At 43.0% G+C, this 11,385-nt stretch overlaps 1 protein-coding gene across 1 annotated transcript in view; it reads right to left on the reverse strand.

Moving 5' to 3' along the window:
- LOC135556887 (protein unc-13 homolog A-like) overlaps nt 1-11,074 on the reverse strand; it is a 75,478-nt gene extending 64,404 nt beyond the window's left edge. The window contains exons 1-3 of the mRNA XM_064990300.1: nt 11,053-11,074; nt 10,907-10,936; nt 10,707-10,806 (exon numbers count right to left, since the gene is read on the reverse strand). Coding sequence (XP_064846372.1) covers nt 10,707-10,806; nt 10,907-10,936; nt 11,053-11,074 — 152 coding nt within the window. The remainder of the gene's footprint in view (nt 1-10,706; nt 10,807-10,906; nt 10,937-11,052) is intronic.
- Nucleotides 11,075-11,385: the final 311 nt, after the last annotated feature.

An 11,385-nucleotide genomic window follows, 5' to 3' on the forward strand; every position in this document is an offset into this window, starting at 1 on the left:
ACCCCTTGACTTTTTCCATATTTTGTGGTGTTACAGCCTGAACTTAAAATTGATTAAGTTGAGATTTTGTGTCACTAGCCTACACACAATACCCCATGATGTCAAAGTGGAATAAAGTTTTTAGGAATGTTTACAAATGTATTAAAAATTAAAAGCTGAAATGTCTTGAGTCAATAAGTTTACAACCCCTTTGTTAAGTCAAGCCTAAATAAGTTCAGGAGTAAAAATGTGCTTAACGAGTCACATTATAACTTCCATAGACTCACTCTGTGTGCAATAACAGTGTTTAAAATAATTGTTTAATGACTATCTCATCTTTTACCACACATCCAACTATCTGTAAGGTCCCTAAGTCGAGCAGTGAATTTCAAACACAGATTCATCCACAAAGAACAGGGAGGTTTTCCAATGCTTCGTAAAGAAGGGCGCCTATTTATAAATGGGAGGGAAAAAAGCAGACATTGAATATGCCTTTGGGCATGGTGAAGTTATTAATTACACTTTGGATGGTGTATCAACACACCCAGTCACTACATGAATGAATGAATGAAATGAAATTAATATATGAATGAATGACATTTTATTTTTGTGTCAAATCGCCAGTGTGCATCGCATAAAAAATGAAATAAAAAATACATCAAAATCAACACATAATAATAAATAAGGTTATTCAAACAATAATTATATCCATAGAGCAGGGGGGGGTACAGGTTAGTCGAGGTAATTTGTACATGTAAGTAGGGGTGACTGTGCAGAGATAATAAACAGCAAGTAGCAGCAGTGTAAAAAGAAAGGGTGGCCATTTGATTAATAATTCTGTAGTCTTATGGCTTGGGGGTAGAAGTTGTTAAGGAGCCTTTTCGTCCTAGACTTGGCCTTCCGGTACCATGGCTTGGGGGTAGAAGTGGCCTACCGTGCGGAAGCAGAGAAAACAGTTTTGGGTGACTGGAGTCTCTGACAATTTCTGGGGCTTTCCTCTTCCTGGATGGCAGGAAGCTTGGCCCCAGTGATGTACTGGTCCGTACGCACTACCCTCTGATCAATTGCCATACCAGGCGGTGAAGCAACCTGTCAAGATGCTCTCGATGGTGCAGCTATAGAACTTTTGGAGGATCTGAGGACCCATGCCAAATCTTTTCAGTCTCCTGAGCGGAAAAGGTGTTGTCGTGCCCTTTTCACGACTGTCTTGGTGTGTTTGGACCATGATAGTTCATTGGTGATGTGGACACCAAGGAACTTGAAACTCTCAACCCGCTCCACTACAGCCCCGTCGATATTAATGGGGGCCTGTTCAGCCCGCCTTTTCCTGTAGTTCATGATCAGCTTCCTTGACTTGCTCACATTGAGGGAGGGGTTGTTGTCCTGGCACCACCTTAATTTATTTTACTAGGCAAGTCAGTTAAGAACAAATTAACTGGCACCACACTGCAAGGTCTCTGACCTCCTCCCTATAGGTTGTCTCATCGTTGTCGCTGATCAGGCCTACCACTGTTGTGTCGTCAGCAAACTTAATGAGTTGTGTTTGGCCACGCGGTTGTGGCTGAACAGGGAGTACAGGAGTACACACCCCTGAGGGGCCCCAGTGTTGAGGATCAGCGTGGCAGACATGTTGTTGCATAGGGAGGTGTTTAGTCCCAGGGTCCTTAGCTTAAATGATGATCTTCGTGGAAACTATGGTGTTGAACGCTGAGCTGTATTCAGTGAACAGCATTCTCACATAGGTGTTCCTTTTGTCCAGGTGGGAAAGGGCAGTGTGTAGTGAGATTGAGATTGCGTCATCGGTGGATCTGTTGGGGTGGTGTGCGAATTGGAGTGGGTCTAGGGTATACAGCAGGATGCTGTTGATGTGAATCATGAACAGCCTTTCAAAGCACTTCATGGCTACTGATGTGAGTGCTACGGGGAGGGTTACCATCTAGGCAGGTTACCTTCGCTTCCATGGGCACAGCGACTATGGTGGTCTGCTTGAAACATGTAGGTATTACAGATTCGGTCAGGGAGAGGTAGAGCATGTCAGTGAAGACACTTGCCAGTTGGTCCACGCATGCTTTGAGTACATGTCCTGGTAATCCGTCTAGCCCCATGGCTTTGTGAATGTTGACCTGCATAAAAGGCATTTAGCTCACGTCTGGGTTTCCCTTTGTAATCCGCAATAGTTTTCAAGCCCTGCCACATCTGATGAGTGTCAGAGCCAGTGTAGTAGGATTCAATCTTAATCTTGTATTGACTCTTTGCTTGTTTGATGGTTCGTCTGAGGGCATAGCGGGATTTCTTATAAGTGTTCAGATTACTGTTCCACACCTTGAAAGTGGAAGCTCTAGCCTTTAGCTCTATGCGGATATTGCCTGTAATCCATGGCTTCTGGTTGGGATATGTACGTATGGTCACTGTGGGGACGATGTCGTCGATGCACTTATTGATGAAGCATCACTAATGTGGTATACTCCTCAATGCCATTGGATGAATCCCAGAACAAATTCCAGTCTGTGGTAGCAAAACAGTCCTGTAGTTTAGCATCTGCATCATTTGACCTCTTCCATATTGAGCGAGTCACTGGTACTTCCTGCTTTAGTTTTTGCTTGTAAGCAGGAATCAGGAAGATAGAATTATGGGCAGATTTTCCAAATGGAGGGCAGGGGAGAGCTTTGTATGCATCTCTGCGTATGGAGTAAAGGTGGTCTAGAGTTTTTTATCCTCTGGTTGCACATGTGACATGCTGGTAGAAATTAGGTCAAACCGATTAAAGTCTCCGGCCACTAGGAGCGCCGCTTCTGGATGAGCATTTTCTTGTTTGCTTTTGTCCTTATAGAGTTGGTTGTTAGTGCCAGCATCGGTTTGTGGTGGTAAATAGACGGCTACGAATAATATAGATCATTATCATAAGCAAAATCTCGAGACCTCGAGCAATACCTCGAGACTTATTTAATATTAGACATCACACACCAGCTGTTATTGACAAATTGACATACAACCCCACCCCTCGTTTTACCAGACGTAGCTTCTCTGTTCTGCCGGGGCATGGAAAATCCCACCAACTCTATATTATCCATGTCGTCATTCAGCCACGACTTGGTGAAACATAAGATATTACAGTTTTTAATGTCCCATTGGTAGGATAATCTTGATCGTAGGTCATCGATTTTACGTTGGCCAATAGAACGTTGGCCAATAGAACAGATGGCAGTGGGAGTTTACTCGCTCGCCTACGAATTCTCAGAAGGCAGCCCGACCTCCGCCACCTTTTCTTCACGCGAATGACAGTGATTTTAGCCTGTTCCCGGGAAAGCAGTATATCCTTCGCGTCAGACTCATTAAAGGAAAAAATGTCTTCCAGTTCAAGGTGTGTAATCCCTGTTCTGATGTCCAGAAGTTATTATTTTCGGTCATAAGAGACGGTAGCAGAAACATTATGTACAAAATAAGTAAAAAATAAGTTACAAACAACGTAAAAAAATGTGCAAAATAGCACAGTTGGTTAGGAACATGTAAAACATCAGCCATCCTCTCTGGCGCCATTTACACATTTTCATAGCCAGGATCGATGGAAAGATGAATGGAGCAAAGTAGAGAGATTCTTGATGAAAAGCTGCTCCAGATCACTCAGGACCTTAGACTGGGGCGAAGGTTCGCCTTCCAACAGGACATTAACCCTAAGCACACATCCAAGACAATGCTGGAGTGGCTTCGGGACAAGTCTCTGAATGTCCTTGAGTGGCCCAGCCAGAGCCCGGACTTGAACCCAATCGAACATCTCTGGAGACGTGAAAATAGCTGTACAGCAACGCTCCCCATCCAAGTTGACAGATCTTGAGAGGATCTTCAGAGAAGAATGGGAGAAACTCCCCAAATACAGGTGTGCCAAGCTTGTAGCATCATACCTAAGAAGACTCAAAGCTGTAATCGCTGCCAAAGGTGCTTCAACTAAGTACTGAGTAAAGGAATACTTATGTAAATGTGATATTTCAGTTTTTCTTTTATATATATATATATATATATATATATAAATTAGAATTTTTTTATAAAATCCAGTTTTTCCTTTTTCATTATGGGGTATTGTGTGTAGATTGATGAGAGAGAAAAAAATGTAATACATTTTATAATAAGGTGGTAACCTACCAAAAAGTGGAAAATACTTTGCAAAGGCACTGTACATACATATACAGTGGGTAGAACAAGTATTTGATACACTGCCGACTTTGCAGGTTTTCCTACTTACAATGCATGTAGAGGTCTGTAATTTTTATCATAGGTACACTTCAACTGTGAGAGATGGAATCTAAAACAAAAAATCCAGAAAATCACATTGTATGATTTTTAAGGAATTAATTTTCATTTTATTGCATGACATACGTATTTGATACATCAGAAAAGCAGAACTTAATATTTGGTACAGAAACCTTTGTTTGCAATTACAGAGATCATACGTTTCCTGTAGTACTTGACCAGGTTTGCACACACTGCAACAGGGATTTTGGCCCACTCCTCCATACAGACCTTCTCCAGACCCTTCAGGTTTCGGGGCTGTCGCTGGGCAAAACGGACTTTCAGCTCCCTCAAAAGATTTTCTATTGGGTTCAGTTCTGGAGACTGGCTAGGCCACTCCAGGACCTTGAGATACTTCTTACGGAGCCACTCCTTATTTGCCATGGCTGTGTGTTTCATGCTGGAAGACCCAGCCACGACCCATCTTCAATGCTCTTATTGAGGGAAGATCTCGCAAGATCTCGCGATACATGGTCCCATCCATCCTCCCCTCAATACGGTACAGTCGTCCTGTCCCCTTTGCAGAAAAGCATCCCCAAAGAATGATGTTTCCACCTCCATGCGGTTGGGATAGTGTTCTTGGGGTTGTACTCATCCTTCTTCTTCCTCCAAACATGGCGAGTGGAGTTTAGACCAAAAAGCTCTATTTTTGTCTCATCAGACCACATGATCTTCTCCAATTCCTCCTCTGAATCATCCAGATGGTCATTGGCAAACTTCAGACGGGCCTGGACATGCGCTGGCTTGAGCAGGGGGACCTTGCGTGCGCTGCAGAATTTTAATCCATGACGGCGTAGTGTGTTACTAATGGTTTTCTTTGAGACTGTGGTCCCAGCTCTCTTCAGGTCATTGACCAGGTCCTGCCGTGTAGTTCTGGGCTGATCCCTCACCTTCCTTGATGCCCCACGATCATTGATGCCCCACAAGGTGAGATCTTGCATGGAGCCCCAGACCGAGGGTGATTGACCGTCATCTTGAACTTCTTCCATTTTTTTATAATTGCGCCAACAGTTGTAGCCTTCTCACCAAGCTGCTTGCCTATTGTCCTGTAGCCCATCCCAGCCTTGTGCAGGTCTACAATTTTATCCCTGATGTCCTTACACAGCTCCCTGGTCTTGGTCATTGTGGAGAGGTTGGAGTCTGTTTGATTGAGTGTGTCTTTTATACAGGTAACAAGTTCAAACAGGTGCAGTTAATACAGGCAATGAGTGGAGAACAGGACGGCTTCTTAAAGAAAGACTAACAGGTCTGTGAGAGCCGGAATTCTTACTGGTTGGTAGGTGATAAAATCCTTATGTCATGCAATAAAATAATAATTAATTACTTAAAAATCATACAATGTGATTTTCTGGATTTTTGTTTTAGATTCCGTCTCTCACAGTTGAAGTGTACCTATGATAAAAATTACAGACCTCTACATGCTTTGTAAGTAGGAAAACCTGCAAAATCGGCAATGTATCAAATGTTCTCCCCACTGTACATACATACATACATGCATCAATACATACATAAATAAATAACATATACAGATAAATAAATACAGAAAAATGAAACATAAGGCATTTGAACCCAGTCTGGCACAAATAGAAGATTAGTGTGTGAAACAAGCGTATACACAATCGAAGCTAAATATTTGTATAATTTAATTATAGGTAGCCCTTTTTCTTTTATTCCAGGCTTTATCTAAATATTATGCAAACGGAAATGCACAATGGACAAAAAAACATTTCAGTTTCTCTTCATCGCTCAGCCACATAATGCCAGAGTATATCTGGTGTGCATTCTGGAATAAGAGCAAGCGTATATTGTGGTAGAAAGAGCAATAGAGGATACAATTAGCTTCATTCACTATTTCTTTGAGATACAGGCATCCTTCCTAACTCAGTTGCCAGAGAGGAAGGAAATCGCTCAGGGATTTCAGCATGAGGTCAATGGTGACATTGAAACAGTTACAGAGTTTTATGGCTGTGATAGGAGACAACTGAGGATGGATCAACATTGTAGTTACTCCACAAGAGTGAACAGAAGGAATCCTGTACAGAACATGCATCATGTTTGCAATAATGGCATTAAAATAAAACTGCAAAAAAATTGGAAAAGAAATTAACTTTATGTTGTGAATACTGTTGCAGATTGAATCGGAGGCCACGTGACCACTTAGGGGACGCACAGCCCACTCACAGCAGTGGGAAAGCAGTAGATCCCAGCTCAATGCACTACACATGTACGGCTCCGAGTTAACTCAAATAAAGAAGGATTTATGTTTTGAAGAATAGTTATTTTCTTTAGTATTTCTTAGACAAGAAGATACACCAAATACAAAGCATTATGTTTGGGGCAAATCCAACACAACACATATTTTCAAACATGGTGGTTATGCTTGACTATGGAGTGGTGCCAGGAAAATAACCTCTCCTTCAACATCAACAAAACAAAGGAGCTTTAAAATGTTTGTCTAGCAATGATCAACAACCAACTTGACAGAGCTTGAAGAAATGTAAAAATAATAATGTGCAAATATTGTACAATACAGGTGTGCAAATGTAAAGGACGTTGCACTGGTTGCTTAGCGAGTACATCTCTGCCTTGCTAGCACACATTACCGCCCTCCTGAGGTGTCTTAACAGTCTAAAATATTCGCTGGAGCAAGTGGGGACACTTCAGGCTGAGGAGTAGGTTTCACACATCCCCATGTGCTACACAAACCTATTAGAGACTTACCCAGATATACTCAAATCAAATTGTATTGGTCACATACACATATTTAGCAAATGTTATTGCGGGTGTAGTGAAATGCTTGTGTTCCTAGTTTCAACAGTGCAGTAATATCTAACAATTCATAACAATACATGCACATCTAAAAGTAAAATAATGGAATTAAGAAATATATAAATATTAGGACGAGCCATGTTGGAGTGACATTGACTAAAAATACAGTAGAATAGAAAACAGTATGATATACAAATGAGTATGATATACAAATAAATAAAGTGGTATGTAAATATTATTTAAAGTGACTAGTGTTTCATTAAACTGACCAGTGATTCCATGTCTATGTATATACTATAGGGCAGCAGCCTCTAAGACGCAGGGTTAAATAAACTGGGTGGTAGCCGGCCAGGAATGGCTATTTAACAGTTTGATGGCCTTGAGATAGAAGCTGTTTTTTAGTCTCTCGGTCCCGGCTTTGATGCATTTGTACTGACATCGCCTTCTGGATGATAGTGAGGGGAACAACCCGTGGCTCGTGTGGCTGATGTCTTTTTGGCCTTCCTGTGACATCGGGTGCTGTAGGTGTCCTGGAGGGCAGGCAGTGTGCCTGCAGTGATGCGTTGGACATACCACTCCACTCTCTGGAGAGCCCTGCGGTTGCGGGCAGTGCAGTTGCCATACCAGGCAGTGATACAGCCCAACAGGATGCTCGCAATTGTGCATCTTTGTGAGGGTCTTAGGGGCCAAGCCTAATTTCTTCAGCCTCCTGAGGTTGAAGAATGGCTCTTGCGCCTTCATCACCACACTGTCTGTGTGGGTGGACCATTTCAGATCGTCAGTGATGTGTACGCTGGAAAGTCATGTGTACGCTGAGGAACTTGAAGCTTTCCACCTTCTCCACTGCGGTCCTGTCAATATGGATAGAAGCGTGCTCCCTCTGCTTTTTCCAGAAGTCCACGATCAACTCCTTCATTTTGTTGACGTTGAGGGAGAGGTTACTTTCCTGGCACCACTTCACCAGGGATCTCACCTCCTCCCTGTAGGCTGTCTCGTCCTTGTTGGTAAGCAGGCCTACTATGGTTGTGTCGACAGCAAACCTGATGATTGAGTTGGAGGCATGTGTGGCCACCTAGTCATGGGTGAACAGGGAATACAGGAGGGGGCTGAGTACACAGCATCAGGAAGTCCAGGACTTAGTTGTACAGGGCGGGGTTCAGACCCAGGGCCCCAAGCTTAGCATTGAGCTCGGAGGGTACTATGGTGTTGAAGTCTCAGCTAGAGTAAATTAACATTTTTCTTACATAGCTATTCCTCTTGTCCAGATGGGATAGGGCAGTGTGCAATGCAATGGTGAATGCATCGTCTGTGGACCTATTGGGGCGGTAAGCAGATTGAAGTGAGTCTAGGGTGTCAGGTAAGGTAGATGTGATATGATCCTTAACTAGCGTCTCAAAGCTCTTCATGGTGACAGAAGTGAGTGCTACTGAGCGATAGTCATTTAGTTCAGTTACCTTTGCTTTCTTGGGTACAGGAACAATGGTGGACATCTTGAAGCAAGTGGGGAGAGCAGACTGGGATAGGGAGAGATTGAATATGTCCGTAAACACTCTAGCAGCGGGTCTGTGCATGTTCTGAAGAAGCGGCTGGGGATGCAGTCTGGGCCAGCAGCCTTGCATGGGTTAACACGCTTACATTTCTTACTCCTGTCAGCCACAGAGAAGGAGAGTCCACAGTCCTTTGGAGTGGGCCGCATCGATGTCACTGTGTTATCCTCAAAGCGGGCAAAGAAGGTGTTTAGTTTGTTTGGGAGCAAGACGTCGCTGAGCGCGACGTGGCTGGTTTTTCCTTTGTAATCCATGATTGTCTGTCACACACACGTCTAGTTTGTCTGGGAGCAAGTCATCGCTGTCCATGACGTAGCTTTGTTTTTCCTTTGTAATCTGCGATTGTCTGCCACATACGTCTCGTGTCTGAGCCGTTGAATTGAGACTCCACTTTGTCTCTGTACTGACGTTTTGCCTGTTTGATTGCCTTACGGAGGGAATAACTACACTGTTTGTATTCAACTATATTCCCAGTCATCTTGCCATGGTTAAATGCGGTGGTGGTTCGCGCTTTCAGTTTTGTATGAATGGTGCCATCTCTCCACGGTTTCTGGTTTGGGTAGGTTTTAATAGTCACAGTGAGAACAACATCCCCTATAAACTTCCTGATGAACTCAGTCACTGTGTCCGTGTATACATCAATGTTGTTATCCGAGGCTACCCAGAACATATCCCAGTCCGAGTAATAAAAATCAATCTTGAAGCGTTGAATAGACCTTAGCACGGGTACTTCCTGTTTGAGTTTCTGCCTATAGGAAGGGAGGAGCAAAATAGAATCATGATCTGATTTGCCGAAGGGAGGGCGGGGGAGGGCCTTGTAGACATCCTGGAATAAATAATAGCAGTGGTCGATTGACTGTAGTACTCGGGAAAACAATGTGTTGGTAGAACTTCGGGAACGTTTTCCTCAAATTTGCTTTGTTAAATTCCCCAGTTACAATAAATGCGGCCTCACGATATGTGGTTTCCAGTTTGCATAAAGTCCAGTGTAGTTCCTTGAGAGCCGTCATGGTATCGGCTTGAGGGGGAATATACACGGCTGTGACTATAACCGAAGGTAATTCTCTTGGGAGGTTTATGCGGTCGACATTTGATAGTGAGATATTCTAGGTCGGGTGAACAAAAGGCCTTGAATTACTGTACGTTATCACAATCACACCATGAGTTGTAATCATGAAACATACACTACCGCTCTTCTTCTTCCCGGAGAGTTCTTTATTCCTGTCTGCGCAATGTACTGAGAACCCAGCTGGATGTACGGACGTGGACAGTATATCCGGAGAGAGCCATGATTCTGTGAAAAAGAAGCGATGAAGTGATGGATGGTGAGCCCTCCTGAGTTGGACTAGAAATCTGTAATCGCTGCCAAAGGGGATTTCAACATGTATTGACTCAGGGGGATGAATACTTATCTAATCAAGATACATTAGTGTTTCATTTTTACTTTTTTAAAACTTTTTTTTACAAATGTTAGAATTTTTCTTGACATTCCAGAGTATTTTGGGTAGATTGTTGACAAATTTTTTTTTTTACCTTTATTTAACCAGGCAAGTCAGTTAAGAACATATTCTTATTTTCAATGACGGCCTGGGAACAATGGGTTAACTGCCTGTTCAGGGGCAGAACGACAGATTTGTACCTTGTCAGCTCGGGGGTTTGAACTCGCAACCTTCCGGTTACTAGTCCAACGCTCTAACCACTAGGCTACCCTGCCGCCCCACAATGACAATTAAATCCATTTTAATCCCACTTTGTAAGTCAAGGGGTGTGAATACATTCTGAAGGCACTGTATATGCCATGAGAGCAACCAGCTATAATCCAATAGAACGGAGAGACAATATGATTCATCCTGTGGTGGATGTGAGTCACTGAGACACAGAGAGCTGTCTGAAGGGAAAAGGTGAGGTCAATAAGGCAGAGTGGAGGAGACCAGTCTATTTCATACAAGGAAAAAATATGTGAATTCTAGCAGGAAGGAAGCGTATAGAGCCAACTGGGTCAGGGAGGGAGGGAGGGAGGGAGAGAGAGAGAGGTAAGATGAGGACTAAAGACAAAGAGGGGGAGAGCCAAGGAAGATGAGGAGGAAAATGAGAAGAAAGAAGGAGAAAAGGAAGAAGAAGACTCACAACATGAAGTCCTGCTCCCAGCATGGCTGGGCACCACGCACAGTGATGGTGGTGCTCTTGACGTTCTGCACTTTCAGCGTCACGTAGGTGTTAAATTTCTCTGTGGAACATCAAGGAATATCAGTCTTATTGTAAAACAAACCAGTGTTTCTAAGACTTTTAATACTAAGTCAAACATGGACAAACATGTCTTGACTCACCTTGGGCCCCATCGAGTTTGGCTTTCTTCACTGCAAAACAAACAGAGAGAAACAAAGCATGAGCCATACTGTAATGGGTTAAACAAAATGAGATCAATGGGTCAATCAATATAGTGATCTCAATATCAAAGCCTGCATTAGTCAACAGATGTGGAAGGCTCTCAGCATTATGCTCAGGCGAGAGTGGTTCAGAGAGGTGCGTGCGTGCACCAGTGGGGTAGTGTTCTATTTTTTTTTATGTGATTGAGGGCATAACTGTTTTTTAAATGATGTCATCAAAGTTTGTAGCCTAGAGAATAGCCTATCATTATAGAATAAACATAACATAACTCCAATTGCAACGTCTACCTATGCCCAGACATGGACTATTCTGCTTTAGCTAATCATCTTAAAATCTTGTTAGAAATAAGGAGGTGTTTTTGGTGTAACAGTAACGTTATAGGCCTACTATGCTATGCTATTATATTTGGTTCTATTAT

Source organism: Oncorhynchus masou, chromosome 15 (assembly GCF_036934945.1).
Source record: "Oncorhynchus masou masou isolate Uvic2021 chromosome 15, UVic_Omas_1.1, whole genome shotgun sequence".
Lineage (NCBI taxonomy): Eukaryota > Metazoa > Chordata > Actinopteri > Salmoniformes > Salmonidae > Oncorhynchus > Oncorhynchus masou.